The sequence below is a fragment of the Nymphaea colorata genome, chromosome 3 (assembly GCF_008831285.2).
Source record: "Nymphaea colorata isolate Beijing-Zhang1983 chromosome 3, ASM883128v2, whole genome shotgun sequence".
Lineage (NCBI taxonomy): Eukaryota > Viridiplantae > Streptophyta > Magnoliopsida > Nymphaeales > Nymphaeaceae > Nymphaea > Nymphaea colorata.
In genome coordinates, this window is record NC_045140.1 from 26,687,604 (window position 1) to 26,708,812 (window position 21,209).

A 21,209-nucleotide genomic window follows, 5' to 3' on the forward strand; every position below is an offset into this window, starting at 1 on the left:
TGTTCAAACGAATATTTTTTTTCTCCAATCATGATTGCTTTCGGATAAAGATTCAAAAATACAACGCCTTTGAACATGCACACGCTAGGAGACAATGTAATTTACACAGCAGCAGTTGAACCAAATGACTTGACAATGGTGCTGACTCTATCTGCAAAAGTTGCAGAAGAGATTTTTTTCCCAGGTACATGAAAAGGATTGGAAACGGCATCTACATATGCTGAGTGAAACTTCCTGAAGAACTGAAAAGCAAATGCAAACAAGAAGCAGAATGTCAGCAAGTCCGGTTTACTGTACATCTACCAAAGGTCCAAAACAGAAGTTGCAAGTCAGAAATAGGCAAGTTTTAAACACTCAAGAAATAAAATTCCACTTAGAAAGAACATAAAAATAGGAAAAGAATATTTCATCAATTAGATAGAGCGACGTGCATTCTCTGAAAGATCATTGCAATAGATCTTAATTTCTCAGTTCAATAACTTGCACAAGGCATGTAACTTCTAAAGAGGGCAACTGGCCTAGCTAATACCAGCGATTGATAAGAATACAACTTGAAAATCAAGGATCATTGCATTTGCTGCTGTTATTAGCGAAGAACAAAACTGAAGCTTTTTACAAACAAGGTCTATCTTCCACTTGCCTCCCAAATTAAAAAGGACGATTTTTGAACTATTCACCTGCCCTCTCTTCCTCTCCATTTCTTCCCTAGCCCTTTTTCTTATCCTCCTCAATGACCAAACCCAATTCTTTTACCAAAATATGGAGTATTATTGACTCTGAATCAACCAAGATCACTTTCATGATGTCGACAGAAGTAATCCACCACTACTGGTAAGAATCTCTCTCCCTAACCCAATTTCTTCTGCAGCATATCATCAGCAAAGGAAGAAGACTATGCTTGACAAGGGAAGTCGTTTCCACTGTTCTCACTTTAGAGAAGAGTTTCTTTACATGTACCGTATTTATTTTTTGTTTCTTGTTGACTTTCTTCCTTAAAGATGTTTAAATATCCCTTGTGCTTCTATTCCTTATTAGTTTAATATATTATTTTTGGTTTGAAAATGATAAATCAATACTTGTGAAAATGGTTCATGATTTCTTTTTAACATTATACATTTCTTAATGAGGTTTCATTACTTGTTTGGGGAATGGTTCATATAAACTAATTTACCATTGTGCCATTTTACTTTATTCAGATTTTCTTTTCATGTCATCAACTTCAAGTGGCTATCATATGATTTTTGTCATTTTAGTGCTGCTCCAGTTCTAGGATAGAACCACAAGTTTAGACATGTGTACCATAACCAATAATTGAATATTTCCCTATATATAAAGCAAACATATCCCCTTTCCAACAATTAACAATCCTTGTAACACGAGGAACCCTACAGTTGGATAACCAATTTATAAATGAAAATGATGTCCATTTTCAATAACCTCTATCATGTGCCTAAATGAAAATGAAGTCCATTTTCAATAACCTCTATCATATCCAGCCACTATATCCACCTTACGTGGGTACCTCAATGAATTATTAAACAGCAACTGTTCCCATAACCAATTGCAAGTCAAGGTTCTTGGTTAAAACAAACTATTTAAGCAACTCAAAATTTATGTATATACACATATATATAGATGTATACACACGTGCACACACACACACACACATGATGCAATAGCGGAGAGGAAAATAGTAATGTCATTGTGAAAGTGTTACGGTCAAGCGTTCGGATCGGGAATCGGGTCTACTAGACTGACCCAAAAGATTACTATAAATAAGGGAATTGGGGAGAGCCTGGGAGGGGGATCATTAGGGTTATCGGATGAAATGAGGTCTCTCTTCTGGGGAGGGGGTTGCTCTAACTGGGTTAGGGCAGTGCATGTGAGTGAGTTTGTGTGGACTTACCTTGTAAGTGGAGGTAGTTAGCAGGTGGCTGCTAACAATGGTGATCAGAGCCGGTCTTCGACAACAACCTGATGGAGGACGTTGCAAATCATTTGGGTCGGATAGATTGATGGAAGGTGAAATTAGAAGATTCTTTCGATAGGATCGATCAACAGATGCTTGACATCGACCAGAAGCTACAAGTGATTTGCTCGGGACAACGTGCTCTCACGGAGCTGCTGTTGCAGTTGCTTCACCAAGACCATGATGGTTCTGAGCAGATACAGTTCAGGATGAAGAAACAAGATAAGCTTCTAGAGTTATGCATAGAAAACGCTGTAGAGATGAAGCCCTTGTCCAAAGCAGAACCTAGAAACACCCAAACACTTCTTGTCGGTATGGATGAAGCTGAAGGCGTTCTAGGAGAGGAGTCGATGAGCTAACAAGAGGATGGCTGGACTCACACAACTGGGCAAATCGAGTTCGCCAAAGGGTTCACCTATGAAGGAAAGAAACATAAAGAGGACAGATTAGAAATGAAAATGCTCTCGCATATTTCGCTATTTCCACGCCAACCAGGTATGCAACGGTCTCTTTGGAACTCCATAAAAACCCAGTTATGCAATAGGAAATCAATGGAGACGGCAGAACTTCCAAAGAGGGGAGCCTCAGCCTTCCTTATCAAAGGTCCTGTCCACTGGGCTCTGAGCCTCTGAAAGATATGCTCTGTGTAGAGAAGATGGGGCATCAAGAAGGCAAAATATGGGGGAGAGAAAGCAAAAGGGCACCCAAAAAACCCCCATGGCATTATCGGCTGATATGTAGAGCCATGTGCCCACCTTTGTCTAGGTGGAGGTTTCCACGATGCAAGAATAGAGGGTCAAGGGTTATGTTGTGTGCCTAGCGTGTGAGTTGGGGGAATTAGGCATAGATGACCATGGGGTTTTGGCGACGACTCCTCTTAATATCAGCTGGTCGAAGATCTTCTCAGTTGCCAGTTTTCTGCAACAACCACACGCAGAGGAACTCTAAGTCTGCTTCTCCTACTCATAAGATCAGTTACCTGTGGGAGCATTTAAGAGGAGCAACTGAATTGACCCAACACCATATCCAAAAGAACTATTGTGTTAAATGGGCCAGGTTAAGTGGCTCTGTTCAATGCTTAAATAAGCATGAAAACATTCACTTCATTACTTCTTATAACCACTTACCCAAGAGATTCTCTGATCCACTTATACACACCAAATACTTTGTGGGTGGATCTGATACAAATAAATTTAGGGCTGAAATATGTGGAAGACATTCCGTTGGTGATGAAGATGAAAAATCTGGTCAATGTGGTGCTGCAGGAGAAAGTTGCTGGGTATTCTACAACTTGTTCTTGAACAGTGCAGACATCACTTCAATCCAAGTTATCGTCTTCAAGTATGTGATGAGCTCCTCACTTTTGCTTCATCCTTGGTTCCTGTCAGTGAAATGCCCCTTGATCTTCTCTTACAATTTCTTCCATCTTTCCCACGTGAATTTAAATATATAAACGGTTCCTAGAGGGAAAAGATTTGTCTTGGCTCTATGAAGATAGTATGGCATCTTTTTGCAATGAAAGTTCTCTTTGGAAGAGGTTGTGTGACTTTCCTGAATAATTTATTGCAAATAATTCTTCTTGTACTTTTGTTAGAATTGATGACGAGCACTTGAGTGTGTGGAAATTAGAGGCTCAAAGATGGGCGAGGACGCTTTTCCTTGTTGGGACAAAACATAGCCATTTTGAGCATACCTTTTCTTTTGTCAGAAGGTACAATTTGACTATTGGCCCAGAAGATCAAGGTACGCCATGGAACTCTACAAAGTTTATTCTTGTTCTCATCAGCTTGATCAAGGTCAATCAGAAAAAGCTGATTACTCACACTGCCAACATAGGTACTGAGATGAAAATATGCAATGGCTGTATAATGATGGGAAAGGATTTTCATTTGATTGGTGCCTTATTGGATAATTTCTTAGAGTCATTCCAACATATTTTGGAGGAGCTTGTTTCCCTTGCAAGACCAGCATCTGTTGTATTGCAGTCCTGCAATATGCCAGAAAGTGTTGATTTAGCTAGTTCTGTATTGGGAAAGCTTGGGGGGGGGGGGGGCAGTCAACGAAGATTGTCCACCCCTTCAGCTACTTCTTTGAAGCAAGCGGTCACATCTTTGAGGGCTATCACTTCCCTATTGAAGTTATATGTTCATTCAGAGGAAGGCCTGGTTACTTCAGCAGTTGAATTTTGGTGGAGTTACACTTGGAATGTGATTACATTGCTGCATCCTGTCACAGATGCTGGAGCAGAAGTTCAAGCCTTGGCTGTTACACTTCTTCCTAGAGACATTCACATATTAATGATGAATGGCAATCCTATAGTTGGAGAGTCAGAAACGAGAATCATATCGGATTCTTTAGCGAACAAGTTTTTTTACCGTATCAATGACTTGCAATAGGAATGCTAGATCGCAGTCAGCGAGTTGTTTTGATTCACTGGAAGTGGTGCAGCCTCAATTCATTGCTACTCATCCCCTACTGCATAGTTAATAGTGGAGATCACAAGGAACCCTGAAGATCAAATGCAACTCTTAATCGAGTTCTTGTTGATGTTGTTGACAGCTTTGCAAATGCAAGTGAAGGTTCTTTCCTTCCTATGCTGAGATCAATTAAATTGGTAATGCAGTTGCAATCTTCAGCTTGGGGTACACTGATCGCATGGATAGAAAAAAATGCAGCACAACACTGACGGGAAGGACTACCCTCATTCGACAATGGTTCCTTATCAAACTATCACACCTTGAGGACAAGGTGTTTTTCGAAGGAGGGAGTAATGTTACTTACAGTCTAGGGTGCGGATCGGCAACTGGGTCTACTAGACTGACCCAGAAGATTACTATGAATAAGGGAATTGTGGGGGTCATTAGGGTTATCGGATGAAATGAGGTTTCTCCTCTGGTGAGGGGGTGGCCCTAACTTGTTTAGGGCAGTGTGTGTGTGTGAGTTTGTGTGGATTACCTTGTAAGAGGAGGTAGTTAGCAGGTGGCTGCTAACAAAAAGTCACTAAGACTGCCATACTGAAACAAACACGACACTGTCAAGGAGTTCGAAGAACCATTGAGGGTGCAATAGTTAGTAAAGATATCAGTATCAGCAATGGTTCACGAGTATTGTCAAGTCCTTTTTCAAATTATATCATGGAAACACTGAGATACACAGATACACCATGACTCCAAAAAAATCGAAGTCAAAATCTTGTAAATGACTAACACCTATATGTACTAACGAAGCTATGATTTTATTCCAGTATGATGCCAAGATACAATCAAGATAAGCAAAATCATGATCTGAAAGGCTATGTCACATGGACTCTTCAGAAAAGGGGCCGCAGCCGTGTCGACACAACGCTGGTACTGGTGCTGCTCCGACACGCACCCCAACCGCATCCTTTCTTATGCAAGATCAAAATATTTTTCATTTTTTTTTCTTCTCCCTGTCCCTTTCTTTCTTTATGTATAGTAGTAAAAGTAAAAAGGAATGACAGATTAAGCTAAAGAACAAGCTGAACGTATATATATTATGAATAGATACATTTATATATATAAAATAAATATATTATATGTATACACCCTCGCCGTACCCTTGCACCCAAATTTTTTAGGATACGTCGCATCGGCACCCGCACCCTGCACTCATGTGACATAGCTGAAAGGATATATGCTGAAAGTACGAGATGAGACATACCACAGCAATGTCCAAAAAATAAAACAAAGTCCTTATATTGATGCATGGAACTGTTGAGCATGTGAAATGAAACTCCAAACACAAATCCACTTACATTCCTCACATCAGCATCTCTAACATCCAGGTCGGTTGTAACTAGCATAAATTTCACCTTTGTGTTTGTCAGGTATCCATACCTGCATTTATGAGAAACAAACAACTAATATCAATAGAAAATACAAGAAGGAAAGGGTAGGAAGCATATAAGCAACAAAGACAAGAACAACAGGAGAGTCCTCATCAGCTTACACTTTATAATTCTCAGTTGGATAAAGAAGGCCAAGGAATGTCTCATTAAATGTGGAACCAGCTTTCTTCGGGTTGTTTACTGATTTTTGGTAAGGAACAAGTACACCAAAAGAATAAGTTGTAAGCAGTTTGCAGGTAAACCCAGTATTGATGCACAACTTTTTAAGATCAAGATGCAAGAAGTCTCTGATTAGGAAATTCATCAAAACTAACTGAGATGCATTTTCTAATTAAGAAATTTATCAAAGACTAACTAATAAAACCTCTGTATTTCATGAAAGCGTCATAAAAGAAATCTCTTATCAAGTATCACAATGCTTTCATGCACAAGTTCGTAATAGGTTCATGCAGTTAAGGCTTCCATCATAATGTTATCTACACAGGTGTAGCACTATTTTCTCTAATGTCTTTTTGCCCACATAAGCATTACGAAGTGTTTGTAGATATCTAACAGTTAAGGATGATAGCACCAGCAAATTTGTCGTGCATTTGCCTTTATGTTACAGAAAGATAAATGTCATATTACTATGTTACGTTATTTGCAAATAATCTAGCTTAGCAGCATTATTATGACTTCTAGTTCACAAGATAGTAGTTTATACCCTTCCTCTCCTGTGAATGTAAGGTGGCCTCTACAGTGAGGATTTTGGTAGGATTTAGTCAAAGGGCTGGGACCTCCATAATCATTGTAACCCTAATATCAATGCCAACACACACTATCCTTACAAATCCATATGGTAACCAGCAACAAGAATGCAGCAAAGAGATCTGAGAACAATTTTGTAAAGGACCAGCAATGAGGGCATGGATATAAGCTGGCTTTGTTTGCCATGATCTCCTTACAAGAGATCACCAATGAGTTAATATGAGCAACCCTTTCAGATAAAAAAAGGAGACCTTTTATTAAAGTTGTTCTTTTGTCATATTTCCAGAAAAATTAAAACATCCACAAGATCTTACTGCATTAACTGTCAACTTTTGGATGTCACAAGGAATTGGCAGCAGATCACAAGATAAATAAAAAGGTATCCCCAATAAAAAGAATAAATGCATAGAAACCCAAGATTTTGCTGCCTATCCAGACCAGAAATGCTAAAGAAAAAGTGCAGACCATTTGCCCAGACGACAGAGTACCTCTCTCATCAATGACATCAAGGGAGCAGTGAACGATGTGATGCAATTTGAGGGCATCGTCTGCATCTGTAAAACTTTGAAGGTAGAGAGGATTGTTCTGCAGATAGAGATCAAGTGAGAGACAAAAGGTGGGGGGGAGAGAGATGGAGGTGAAATGAACAGTCAACTGCAACTCACTTGGTGTCCAACTACTGCTACGCAGACAATCATTATACCTCACAATGGTGGGCAATCCAGCAGCAAATTGGCCAACTGTGAGTCAGTAGTGTTTGCTACTCTGTGCCCAAGATATACTCAGTTAGGAGATGTAAAACTCCAGAAAGAGCCTAGGGGACCACCAAACATGACACTTGACCATACTGCTACAGTTAGTTAACAAGAAGTTTCACTAGATAAAAACAAAAGACTCTCCTAAAATCCCAGTTACCCTTGGGAGCACAAGGCAGAAAATAGAGAATAGAGTACACACATCATAGTATTCACAACAATCCATAACATTTGTTATCATCTCTCCAATCCAAAAGACAGTCATCCTACAGTAGTTTGGCTGATCAGAAAGAAGACTTGCACAATCAATTCACATAAGTCCAACCTAAGAAGCAATAATTTTCAATACCAAGATTAATTTAAGAGTTAAAAGTATTCAACAACTTACAAACCAAACATTTCCTAAAATTAATTGAAATTAGAAAGGACACCACAAATGATTTCTAGAATAGTCCATTAGGAATAATGTTACTCACTTCTAGCACTAGATGTTTTCCCCAGTAACCATAAAACTAATTGATTAAACAGCCCATTTGGGTCCGAGGTTCAAATTCTGTGGTTGTTGTTGCGCTCAAGTAACGTACTCCTCTATGCCACAAATAGTGGCAAATGCGACACTCTAGTTGAAGAGTATACCATAGGTCCCCCTTGGCCCCAAAGCAAGCAAGGACCTTAGAGGCATAAGGGTGTGGCTTGGGGATTTTACACAGAAGGTGATTTCCCCTAAGTAAACATTAGGGGGGAAAAGAAAAGCAAAGTGCTCCATGAATTGATACAAAATGAACAAGATGCAGGCACACAATGAAAACAATTTACTCCAATTGGTTGGAAACAAGGTATGCAAACTGTTACTGTATCTCCGACATGTAATTATTCCTTAAAAGTTCTTTAACTGATTGAAGGCGAAAAGGGAAACAGGTTCTTTCCCCTTTTCCAATGGATACTACGATAAACGTGCACACAGAAAAAGATCCATCTCTTACCCTTTCATGTGGAGCAATTTTTCTTGCACTCATTCTTAACTATTCTGTCGTTCCTATCCAGTTTCAGGTATCCGCAATGATACTTGTTCAATAGAAAAAGAAGAAAGAAAACCTAAACTGAACGACCTTGATATTGTCAATCAGATCTGTAACAATTGTCTACTTCACGGTCCCAGAGAGAGAGTGAGAGAAGATAAACAGTGTTACTAAGTTCCAACGGATAGTTGGAAACCCAAAATACCACAATACAAAGCACCAACTGCAGTACAGCTCAATATCGAGCATAGATCAGATATAAAGCAGGGCCACATTGGCTACAGTACGGGCTAAGACCAAATAAGTGAAAGAAAGAGACAGAGAGAGAGAGAGAGGGAAGGGCTCAGAAAACCTGAAATCGAAGGTAAAGGCCGCTGCGTGGAGGCGAGCTATGAAGGACCTTCACAGGAGCGTTGGCGGGCAAGGAGGGGAGACAGCGTCAAAGGCTACGAGAATAGCATGAGGCTGCTGCGAGGGAAAGCGATGGCGAGTCGATCAACAAAAGAGAAATAATTTGTAATGAATCGGCTGAATCGATTTGAAGCAGTGGATGGGATTTGGGGCTGATCTTACCTGCTGCGACGGGAGGTGAAGAGTGCCTCTACTGCGACGAGAAAAACCAGTGCTGACGCTCCGGCTCTCCTCTTCTCTCCTTTGAGAAACAAATGGAAAGCGCTACAGACAGACACCAACAGCGGACATCAGCGTGAGAGAGAGGAGACGGGGGAAAGAGATAGGAGAGAGAGACAGAGGAGAATTGCTAAATCTATTCCTCTGATATAGACATTTTACATTCAAAGCATGTTTATTGATGCTTCAAATACGTTTGTTTTTCAGTTTCATAAATTCAAAGAAGCAAGTTTTCGGGGAAAAATGCATTAATGTTGTAAGCGGCTAAGCGTTGTAATCGGCACCACATGACAATGCAAATGCACTTGTATCACCTTATTTATGGAATTTTACATTTTAAAAATAATTTACAATATGATCTGAAAATTTTAAAAAATTAAAAGAATACTGAATATATAAAAAGAAAATAAAAGAATACTGAACATATATAAACGCATATCAGCCCCTCATAGTATACAACACGTATGGAGCAATATTATGAGAAATATGTTTACATCATTTTAAACAACATAAACTGACTTCAATTGATGTTGTCGAGGTGGTGTGCCCGAGTGGTGTATCTCAGTGATCATGTTGTTGTTGCTGTTACGAGTTACGACCTAATTGCATTATTTTTTTTTTTATGTATTACTAACTTATGGTTGTTGTCACGACCTAATGCACTATTCTTTTTATGTATTACTAAATTTGTTGTTGCTGTCATGATCTAGTGTACTATTCTTTTAAAAAGTCAAAAAGTAAGTTCTAATAACATGGAGTACAAAAGAAAGGGCACAAAGAGTGGCCTCCAGGGGAAAAAAAATAATAAAGGGTGAATTTAGGATGAAAGGAAAGCCTATATTTGCTTTGTAGGATGAAGTCATGACGATGAACGACAAAGATCAAAATTCATTGTGCAGATTCATGACTGGAACTGAATTTGGGCCTGAGGTCCATCTAGGATTTGATCTCACGGTAGTTGGATCACGGTTAGATCTTGGAACAAGGTAAGCTCGAACCCGGATAGGAATCTCATTACATGGGGTCCAATTAGGTCAGATTTCAGTAATGGTTGGATCCAACCTGAATTCAAACTGACTATGTTTTCAAGTCCAAAGCTCCACAAGCTCAGGCTGGGTTTAATGCATTTTGAATTGGGTGGCAAAACCGACGGAATTTGTTACGGTTAAAGTAAAACCCAAATGGTTATGGAAGCCAGTAGGAAAGAAGTTCAAGCATCATTGAGGTCATCAGAAAAGCAACCGCAGGTGCAACAAGCAGCCGGAGACAAAGTCTCCCACCTCATTGTTCTTTCTCGGCTATCAGTTTTTTTTTTCAAAAAAAAAAAAATGATATTGGAAACCCCTTATCCTCAAAATATAAGAGTCTATTTCAGTGCCATGAGATGCTGACCCACTTTTTATTTCTACTCTACCAGTTGTTGTAAGTCTAATCATTTTCATGGGCATGAACTAGAACCGGCTACAAAACGAGTTAAGATCCACCAAACCACACTTTTGGGACGAGTCTGCTGTAGAGCATTCACACATTCGCCGAGCTCCACGATAACACCGTTTAACGTACAAATATCATCAGCAGAACACCAATGCCCGTCCTTAATAATGAGTCTTGGGTGACATTGCGCCTGGGAGTGGGGACTCACAAATCCACACCATACAGGCTTTCCAAACCTTTGTACAACCCAACCCATGCGTCCTTCTTACAGGAAATTCTATCAAGGGAGAACCAGGCGAGAAGCAGATAATTAGATCAGTAGAATGAGTCGAGATAGCATCTACTCCGTGTCCGGTTATACTGAAGAAGGCTTCCGTACGTCCTGTCCCAGACGCCAATGAAAAGAGATTCAGTGTCCGGACTGAAAGAGACGCCAGAGACCTCACCGAAGAAATCGATCTCCTGCTCTTTGTCATAGTTGTTCTTTGTATCAAAGATATGCACAAAATCAGCTGGCTCGGCCATTGCCAAGAACTGCCCATCAGAAGTGAACCGGATGGATCTGATCGCTCCCAAGTTGCCCCTCAGAACAGCAACAGATTTGGAAAGGTTTCTCATGTCCCAAACCCGGCACGTCTTGTCCTGGTTCCCAGTGGCAAAAGTGAGACCGTTTGGGTGCCACGCAGATGCAAACGAAAAGTCTAAGTGACCCGTCAAAGACATAACCTCCTACACAAAAGTGAGATGGAGTTAGGAACTTGATCGGGAAAAGCAATCAATAAGAATTCCAAGATCTGTTAATCTTGACAAGGTACCCTATTTTCACCTAATCATTTTATCGATACGATGGGAAATGTATTTACTTCATCAATCCAGGTATTATTACCATCAATTTTAGAACGGAGATGAAGTAAAAAATTAAACGTCCATTAGCAGAATAGAATACAGAAAAAAATTACACAATAAAAGTGCACATTTCAATAACGACTCTTATTTGAATTATAGTTTATTTTAGTTTTTATTTTTAAAAATTGAAAAGCAAAAGGTCATTGGTATCTCAAAAATATTTATAATTCTTTCTTTGTCGAGCAAAAAAAATTGTCTCTTTGCTCTCCGACAACAAATAAAAGAGCAAGGTAGTTACTTTTGGACCCGAGGATTTACCAACCCTCTTGGGCACCAAGTATGAATAATATGGTCTAATACTCTGCTTTCCGGTTGATTTTTAAAGAACTCCTACTATCATAGAATTTCAAACTACGTTTGCAGACTAAAAAAAAAAACCAATATCCTGCACTATCTTAACAATAGAAAATTAAGGACAGAACCTAGACCGTTGCAAAACTACATAAACATTTGAGAACCCATGCAATTTTAATGCAGAAAATTAGCCAGGCAGCAAACCAATTTCATGGTTACGATGTAAAGTAGTGACCTGAAAGGAACGTAGTTCAACTTTTCAGATAACAGAAATCATTTTACGGATAAGGTTTCACTTGATTTATCAGTCAGACCTTAGATCCTATAGTTTCACAATGTGTTAACTTTCATCTGGCTCTCAGAAATGGTATTTGATAGGAAACCATAGAGCAACATACCTTGCCAGATTGAGAATCAACCAGCATTCCGTCAGGGTTGTCACCCACAACAACCAGAAGCTTTCCATCAGGGCTAAGCGAAGTATGCTGCAATACAGAATAAATTAACAATAAGGTTCGTACACACTTATAAATCAAAATGAATTTGACCAAGTTATCAAGAATGCAGAACTAAATACTAAAACTCTCAAACTGGTCGGATTTAGAAGTTTAACGAACTCAATTGACCAGGTTAAACCGAGTAAAGTACATGGATTACGTAGGATGTGCCAAGCACATATTGCCACTCCAACATCATTCTCATTAGATTGAATGCAAATGCAGGAACAGAAACGCACACTAACTAAATATTTTTAAATTGAAACTCATAAATACTTACATTCACTGGCCATGGAAATCTGAAATTCTTTGTAAGCTGGAACCTCTCCATGTCAAATTCTCGAATTCCACAATCATTATTTGAAGCCATGAAGGTAAGAGCGCCACTAGAACCAAGGAAATATATTTGAGATATAGTGACCAACAGCTCCATAATTTAGAAACTCATCGGCCTAAGAAAAAATATATAACATAATACCTAGGACTGTTGTATATCTCAACAGCATTTGTTATTGCATTGTCATCATATGTTGTTCTGGTACAGAAGGATACCCCCGGCCGATCTAAATACTGAATAGCACCAAAAGCATGTCAGCGAAGGGGTTGTACTCATCAACTAGAAGGCCAGAAACAGGAAACCAGACATGCAATATGTTCTCCAGTACAGTCCCTATGTTCGGACACTTCATGGGAAGAGAAGGAAGAAAAACCACCATGGATTGGCAAGACAAGCAGACTGATATGGTAGAAATTTGTAAAGCATCAGTATCCACGAAACATCATCATAAGGTTTGGCCTGTACCGTATAAGCGATTTGTCTGAGTTATATGTTCCTCAGTTGCTTTTCTTCCTCACAGAGGGATGACAATATATGGGGAATTTCACTTCAGCAGCTATATGTTACACAAAATGCTATTTGTCCCCACCTAACATCAGACCGGTTATAAAAAAAGTTGGACAGAAACAGTAGAAAGTAGGAAGACTATAACTTTCTCCATCAAGATTTTCCCGTCTAAATCTCCTTCTCCTATCTTAGTCCTTTCCTTCCTCCAGACTAGCAGTCTTTTGTCCATTAGCATGCACCCAGTGGAAAACTCAAGAGAATGACAAAAAGAAAACCTACACAAGAATCATTTATTTCATTCAGAGTAACAAAAGTTGCCAAGAATGCTACTACACCATTGATATTTGTTTGTTCCAGCACAGAAATTTAAAAATCCTTGCCTGCTACAGTCTGATCGATAGCACACCAATATCATACACCATAAAAACAAACATATGAGGCATCATGAACATGGAGCAATACAAATTGCTCACCTTACAAATAAGTTCTCCCTGAAAACCACCAGCTACTAACAGCTTATCCTTTACAGCCAACGTACTAACTTGAGTTTGACTAAATCCTTCCAACAAATTCCCAGGATGTTTCTACATGAACATCAACCATGTCAGCTTTCGTTTTAACAGATACCAAACCAAAGGTTTTTCTAAAACATATTTTGCAAGAACAAGCACCTCGCTTGGTGCCACATGCCCAGAAACATTCAGAACTTCTGAAACTGTGGAAGATAATGAAGACCAATGGTTCACAGAAAATCCAGACATTAAGTAGACATCATGCTTTGATGTAGCCCACACTAGATTTCTCAACTGCAAAACACATGTAAAGTGAATCAGTCCAGATAATAAAGAAAATCAAGCTCTAAACAAGGAAAACAAAATATGTCAAATTTTTTCCCATCCAAGTTTATGTAAATGCACAGCCTACAAAGAGCTAAAGGAATGTGAAGAATCAGAACTCAGACTTGATGGTGGATCAGGAACCCCATCAACTGCACAGCTGCAAAGAAAGTACAGCTCTTGCCATATAATACAGCGATCCGCACAGGGCTTTAACTTGTAAAACTAGATTTATTTTTCACACGTAGAGGAATTTCATTTCTTATATTTACACCTCGCATCAATTAACACTGGGGATGAATATGATTTGCGTACATTGCTAATTTGCCACTTAAACATGCATTCCATAAAAAAAAAAAGTTTAGTCAGTTATTCAATATTGATATCAGGTAAGATGATAAAGTCGTACCCCTCCAGGAGAAAGCCACTACTACTGCTTTATTTCCTCGCCTCTATTTTTCTCCTACCTAACTAACCAGTAACCTGGGCTCCACCTTAATAGAAGAAAAAGGCAAGGGGCAATATAACAGTATTTTCCGGACACCTTTAGGTTTCACATTTGTCAACCACATTTATAGCGTACGACAATATTGACTAGTATACGATCCTATGGAATATTTGTAAAAATATCTTGAACAGGAGTTCCAATAGGCCAAACACAACAGACAATAAAGGCTCAAAGGAATGTATACAAGATTCCTATATTTGTGACGTTGACAAATGCACAAAGTGCACCAAGGAATATACAAAATCGTAAAAATAGTCCACAACTGATAGAAATTCTTAGTGGAAGCATTAAGACAAGGAGAGGAATCTTTATATATCACATAAGATAGCACAGGTAGACGTTTATCTAGCTCCAAAAGCTAGAAATCTAACAGTAGGAGTAGGTCCAGCTGCTATTAGCTTGGTCAAGGGTTATTCTCGATCTAAAACAAACTACAGAACAAGTAAACAAGAAAGAGAAAATCCAAAAGACAAAAAAAAAAGTGCAATAAAACCCTACATTAACATACATTCGGAGGCATATAATATATACACTCAGATATAGATACACGCACATAATTAGTATATGCATATATAGATAAATGCAGCAACATTTACATTATTTTCAACACTCAAATAGAGCTTTGGTGCAGAAACCTGTCAATTGTGTTTTAAAGCAACATAAGGCCGACTAATGATGTTCTTCAAATATCTTCATGAATGTAATGACAATCGACCTCTAGCTTGGTAAATTAGTCAAAAGTATGATCTAGTGCTATAGGAACAGCACTCTTATTATCAAAACAGACGTTTACAGCTCTCCCTAAAAGATCTCCCACATCTTACAAGAGCTGTTTGAGTTAAATTATTTCCATTATGGTAGTTGTTGTAGCTCAATATTTGCTTTTGAAAATTAAAATGAGAACTTTTTTTGCTTCTTGCATCTCCAAGACAAGTGATTCTACTAGGAAAACATAAAAGCCAGAGGTAGAATGTCGATTATTTGGATCTTCACCCTCAGTCAGCATGAATATAAGCAATTAATTCCAATGAAGAAGGACATGACAAAAGTAATCCCTTCACCAATGTTCCCTTGATCTTAATATATTTGACAATGTAAAGTACTGCAGTCATGCATACAGTTACAGATACATACAGCACGCTTATATGAGGTCTTGTAATACTACAATACATTAACAACCCAACCAACTATAGGTATTCCCATCATTGGCCTTCATCTTGGTCCAGACAATCTCTAGAGTTCAACAACTTTACTATATGCTGTTTCTGATCTAGGGACAATATAAGGATCAAACATGATCTATGACAAAAGATATTTTCCAGAAGAATATGTTACCCAAATACTCAAAAAATAAGTCAAAACCCTAGGTCTAACATTTGGTCCTTCCCGAAAAACATTTTACTTCCCAAATTCCCAGTTTGTCAGTCTCAGTTACTAGCATAGCATATAAATAATCTAATAAAGTAACAGCATCATAAACCCTGCATTAGTATTTTTAATAAACCACTGCAACAGAAATCAAAATCATACTTTCAGACTATACTCTTAAAATCTATCCAACCATGCGTTAAGATATTCCTTAAGACTAATACAAGACACTTTGCAAATTTAAGTACCTTACCTTCAGAAACATTTGTATCAAGAGGAACATCCATACAAACTTAATTTAGTTCTCCATCGAGGAAAGTATTTTTCACATCCATTTGACAGGCTCTTTTTTTTTAACTAAAGATAGGGCAATAAGCCAATAATAATCCTAAATTTCATACAGTGGGGCAAATATTTCACCATAGTCTATTTCATATCCATAGATATATAACTAGCCTAACTCTGAATTAACTTTCATGGTTTTTTCCCATTCCTTATGACCTTTACTTTCATTATAATTCAAAGGCTAAAAATGAGCATGTAGCAAGCAAGCAAACATTATGTTTGCGAAAAAAAGAACTCGTTGAAAACAAATCTGTTGGTTGTGTAACTCTTTCTAACCTAAACAAGATTTGGTCGAGGGTTTTTTGGATGTTCGCCATTACGTGCTCTCCAAATATTTTTATTGGTCCAGAAAAATCAACATTCTCATTCTATTGGCAGTCATTACAATCATTATTCTTATCATCAATATTATTACAAGAATTATTTCTTGACTAGAAAATAAATCAAGTAGGACGGAATAGTCAACACGACCATTTGTTGTAATGCATCCCACCAAAACCACTTTCATTTTCCACAAATCTTACATTTCTTGATACCAACAATTTATCATTTTAGTATGAAATTTAAAAAAAAACAAATATGTTCAAATTTTTATGGAATAACAAAAATATGATTAAGTTCTGATATTTTTCATTCAACTGCCTAAACGAATCCAAATTTAAGCATGTTCTTGATATACCACCAAAACTTCACCATTTTTTTATATTTTTCCATATCATAATACCTATGTCAGTTTTGAAGTACATAAGAAAGGCACAAGGGAGAGCATCAGAAAAAAAAATTCGCACAATTACAATTACGCCCACAAGACCTAAGTCTTTCGTAATCATCACATATTTGAAGAGCTTTTCACAATGAAACATGATTGACAAAGATGGTTACATTCTATTGACAAGATAGAAACCTCTTTAGGAGGGAAATTTGAATTTGTAATCGGCTTTCGAATTGTTTCCTAAATGAGGCCAGGGATGCCTATGCCCATTTAAGCATGCTTTTGTTCATTTGTTAGCTATGCAATTTAAGAATGAAAAATCAAATTTCATAGCATAGATCCTTTTTTCCCCTGTCTCCTTCTTCACACATCCTCCAAGGAGCGCCGCTGGCGCCACCTCCTGCATCTATGTCTCAATCCCATTTGAATGACCGGCAGTACACCAGCGTCTCATCTTGGTCTGCCCATCGCAACTCCGGCCCGGCCACAGAGCTCTTCGGCATGCAAGGAAAACACACGGCTACCTCTCAGCATGCCAGTCCTGACCACTAGGCTCGCCCACGGGATTGTGTGCCATAGGTCCCAATCAATCCCAGGCTTAGATCCAGCCAATCAGACACAAGCTTCAGCTAGCATGCTTGCAGAGAATTTAGACTCTTGCATCAACTTCTCGACAGATCATCCTAAGCAAACAACGTCAGATCATCGCATGTCTATGCTCCTTGAAAAGCTCTTCAAATTATCTTTCCAATGAGGTATTACACACCTTGATTGGAGTTCGGACTAGAAAACTATGATCAATTCATCCAGCAGCCATTTTCCAAAGCCGAGATCCTATTCTGCTGAGATCCAGATTTAGACATCATCTTTTTCGGTAGATCGCCCCAGAAAAACAACATCAGATGATCATGTGCCCATACTTGTTGGAAAGCTTTTGAAATTATCTTTTCAACAAGCTATTATACGCTTCAATTGGAGTTTGGACGGGGGAACCATCATCATTTTACTCTGGCTTACTGTGCATCGACCAGAACCTGTGTCTATGCATGCCACCTGTTCGACACTCAATCCGCGGACTTTGAAGGCTATAATTCCCTCTCTCGTGCTCGGATCATGCTGAAATTTGGCTTGTGAGTATATAATTAAAAGTTCTTCCAATAGCCAAAAGCATGCTGAACAAAGTTGTTGTTTTCCTGGGTGTAGCTGCACCCAACCATGACTGCAGGGCAGGCCTGCCTCCTCTAGCCGAGCTTCACCCTGGGATCCTCGAAGCGGGCCTAGATCAGGCTCGCATCACTGAGGGCCGAGCAAATATAGTTTTACAAGCCACATGCACATTGATTTAAACAAGGACCAGTATAAAACCGTCACTCGAAACTGCAGGAATGGGGGAAAATAGATCTTTTAAAGGGAATAGGATGACCAATAATTCCTGAAGCCTGAAGGTATAAAAGCAGATATAATAAAGCAGTCTCAGCTTCAATAACAGAAAAGACAAATTAATGTAAAAATTACCCTACAGGTCAGATTGGAATTTCAGATGAGAAACAACTAGTGCTATATGAAAAATATTACATGCAAAAAAGTTATCAATGGGTGATCCAATGGTTCCCTCACAAATAGAAAGAAGACCAGGAAGTCTTGCAATGGTAGCTTGCCATAGAACATAAACATCGAATAATAATCTACCAGAATGAGGATCAAGGAGGAGTCTTGATTTTCTCAATATAATGAATAAATTAATCTTCAATTATATATAGCTACTAAACGTAAAAAAATTGTGAATAGATGTTTTATAATTACTATATGCAAATATTCAAATCAATACTACAAAACATGGATGCAGCTTAATCCCACAAAATGAAGCAGAAGAAACTAATAAAGATTCATTGCAGTCTCATATATCGTTGCTATTTCAATAGCAAATAAAATTGACAGCTGAATACAGCCGAAAAGTTTCAAAATTCAAACATTCAGAGCATGACATTTGACCAAAGTGCCACGAGAAACAAGAGCCATAAATAATGAGGTTTAAAAAAGAACACCTTCTTGGAATTCAAGAAGGTCTGGTTCAGAAAGAAATGTCTGAATAATTCATGTTCAAGAAAAAAATTTTCAATTCACATAAGAGCTCAAGAGTGAACACCAATGCACGAGAAAAGAAAGTCGGTACATCATCTTAAATAGTCAGGCAGCAAAAGAAACTTACTTGGAAATGGAGGATGGTGGATCTCACAGATCTTGCGTTATGCCAAAACTCATAATATTTTCCATTTTTTTCTGTTTGTTTGCTTTCCTGCACACATTTACAAAATACCAATATTACCATTTTTTTTTCTGTTTGTTTGCTTTCATAGTGCTTTTCTCTTGCAATTCTAAGAAAAAATTATATGAAGATTCTTTTTCCCCAACACAAAAGCACTTTTTCATTCGTTAATATACTATGGCGTTCTGCCTCCAAAGAAAATGCCCCTTAGTAATATATCCAGAAATCAGATCCATAAGCATGCATTCCAATGGATAGGATCTTGCAGCACTTTCCGCATAATCAGCATTACATGAAAATTTTTAGTAACAGACACTAACAAACAGGGATTTCATTCAGCAAATGGACACCTTCTCTGAACCCTCCCCAGACTGTAGAATGTTCTCATAATTTTTGTACTGCTCCAGCCTTGTCTGCCGATATTTTTCTCTAGTTATGTTTAATCTCTCCCATGGGATCCCCTGAATATCCTTTCCTCTCCTGGCTTGTGCTGACGAAGTATCTGTTAACCTGACATCCTAAACCACAGAATGTAGCATTAATTTCATTCACATAAATTTGGATATCTCACAAAACTGTTATAGAAATCGATAGATAAATACTGACTCTTTCATATTCATCTTCCGAGTCAGAGTCACCTGCTTCTCTACTGCAAAATACCTCGTCGATGTCATCGTCAAGGTCAGCCACATCATAATCGTCTTCCATGTAATCGAATCCGTCAATTTGATGATGAGCCATTTCGCAGTGAAAAGGGAATCCAGAAACGAAATCCCTATTAAGGTAATTAGGATAAGAGCTTTCCTTGTTATGATTCTTGCAAAAAATCGGAAACACGAAAGCTAACTGAAGAAAAAATAATTGGAAGAGTGTTTTCTTATTAACAACAGACGGAGCAACTTCACTAACTCAAGTCAAATAGATAATGTATAATACAGAATTCTATTTTTCGGGAGACGAAGATCTAATAAAGATCCGCGGAACTGCTTATATGTCAGGAGGAACAACTTAGATTTGGCTCCCGCAGCCCTTGAAAAGAAAATACGAACAAACATGATGACATGATACATCTCTTTGAAAGAATAAAGCCGTAGCCTCAACATTTCCTACAGCAGCACAAAGAATCAAACGGACCAAAGAAACATACTAAAATATAAAAAAAGTTCCTTTTTGCAGTCAAGCTTAGAATGAAATCAGCAGGAGGAAATCTGAAGAAAAACCCATACGAAACGTGTAAATAACCAAAGTTTATAATAAAAAAAAGCGTATATCATCACGGCATGATCGAGAATTGGAACGCGCACTCCAACGACCAAGATCATCCGATAAATCTTCTCCGTCATGGCGCAATCCTTAAAATAAATAACTAAAACAAATTTCTACGCTATAAGGTGAACCAGATCTCCCAAAAACGTCCGTTTCAAACAGAACGAAGGAAAAATAAATAAATAAATAAAGATCATAACTAGAAAAGATCACGAAAGCCGCGATGATTTAGCTCATTTAACCTTCTCAACGAGAGCGATTCCTCCGACCGGCCTCTTCCAACCGTCAGATCTCGGAGACAGGCTTTTCGTTCATCTCGAGCGACCGGACATCACAGAAAGGATCCGCCGCACCCCGGCCGACGGTCGGAAGAGGAAAGAAGGAAAAGGGAAAAGGATTATTCCAGAGAACGGCGGGAAAAGGGGGAGGAAGCGGCTGTTCGGCACCTTCCCGAGAAGAGATTGCCGTCCGCTGGGTGCATGGGTTGAAATGAAACACAAAGGCTTACAAAAGCGCTCCCATTTCATTGTTATTACTGAATCTACCCCGTACTTATCCACATTGCGCCAGCCACATGGTGTCCGGTCACCGGTGGTCATGATTCGAATCCCACCTTCAACCGCTAAACCCTGAACCAATCTCAGACCGACATTAATCTTCTGCCATGGCAGGACCGAGCACGGGATCTACCATGCCGGGTAGGTTCAGCCACCTCTTGCTGAATATTCTTCAATCTGGTGAAATTTCTAGTTGTTGAATTCGACTGGCGTTAGGTCATGAAAACGACAACGGCTGCTAAAGGATGGTGGGTTCCACGACTTGGGCCAATTGGAGCACTAATGCTCCTAGTTAGGGATGTCAATGGGTCTAATCATCTACCTAAAACCAGATCTGTTTAGTCGGATCTCCTAAGGCAACAACAATTTAAATCCCAATTAAACTTGG

At 38.7% G+C, this 21,209-nt stretch overlaps 2 protein-coding genes across 3 annotated transcripts; both read right to left on the reverse strand.

Annotated features, from left to right (window-relative positions):
* On the reverse strand, positions 1-9,163 carry LOC116251428 (uncharacterized). 2 transcript variants are annotated; one of them, XM_031625701.2, is made up of 7 exons: positions 8,932-9,163; positions 8,711-8,823; positions 7,250-7,349; positions 7,073-7,169; positions 5,939-6,017; positions 5,745-5,826; positions 1-242 (listed from the first exon to the last, which is right to left on the reverse strand). In XM_031625701.2, exons 3-7 carry the CDS (start codon positions 7,280-7,282, stop codon positions 102-104), a joined length of 432 nt encoding a protein of 143 aa, XP_031481561.1. In that variant the 5' UTR covers positions 7,283-7,349; positions 8,711-8,823; positions 8,932-9,163; the 3' UTR covers positions 1-101. The 2 variants fall into 2 exon arrangements, with proteins under 2 accessions (XP_031481561.1, XP_031481560.1); XM_031625700.2 differs by having other exon boundaries at positions 8,711-8,826.
* Positions 9,164-10,559: 1,396 nt separating this feature from the next.
* LOC116249514 (uncharacterized WD repeat-containing protein C2A9.03-like) lies at positions 10,560-20,766 on the reverse strand. The gene is made up of 10 exons (XM_031622627.2): positions 20,507-20,766; positions 19,605-19,773; positions 19,349-19,516; positions 18,942-19,028; positions 13,635-13,769; positions 13,437-13,547; positions 12,598-12,689; positions 12,400-12,505; positions 12,021-12,107; positions 10,560-11,151 (listed from the first exon to the last, which is right to left on the reverse strand). Exons 2-10 carry the CDS (start codon positions 19,737-19,739, stop codon positions 10,738-10,740), a joined length of 1,335 nt encoding a protein of 444 aa, XP_031478487.1. The 5' UTR covers positions 19,740-19,773; positions 20,507-20,766; the 3' UTR covers positions 10,560-10,737.
* Between the last annotated feature and the right edge of the window lie 443 nt (positions 20,767-21,209).

What these genes read in the sequence shown, in the direction of transcription:
- LOC116251428 (XM_031625701.2), bottom strand. Translation starts at nt 7,282, where the DNA reads ATGATTGTCTGCGTAGCAGTAGTTGGACACCAA. An exon ending in TGATGTCATTGATGAGAGAG is followed by an intron (nt 6,018 to 7,072) that starts GTACTCTGTCGT and finishes ACCAAAAATCAG; the next exon opens with TAAACAACCCGAAGAAAGCT. An exon ending in CCAACTGAGAATTATAAAGT is followed by an intron (nt 5,827 to 5,938) that starts GTAAGCTGATGA and finishes TCATAAATGCAG; the next exon opens with GTATGGATACCTGACAAACA.
- LOC116249514 (XM_031622627.2), bottom strand. Translation starts at nt 19,739, where the DNA reads ATGGCTCATCATCAAATTGACGGATTCGATTACATGGAAGACGATTAT. An exon ending in GGCATGTGGCACCAAGCGAG is followed by an intron (nt 13,548 to 13,634) that starts GTGCTTGTTCTT and finishes ATGTTCATGTAG; the next exon opens with AAACATCCTGGGAATTTGTT. An exon ending in TTGATTCTCAATCTGGCAAG is followed by an intron (nt 11,152 to 12,020) that starts GTATGTTGCTCT and finishes ACTTTTGTGTAG; the next exon opens with GAGGTTATGTCTTTGACGGG.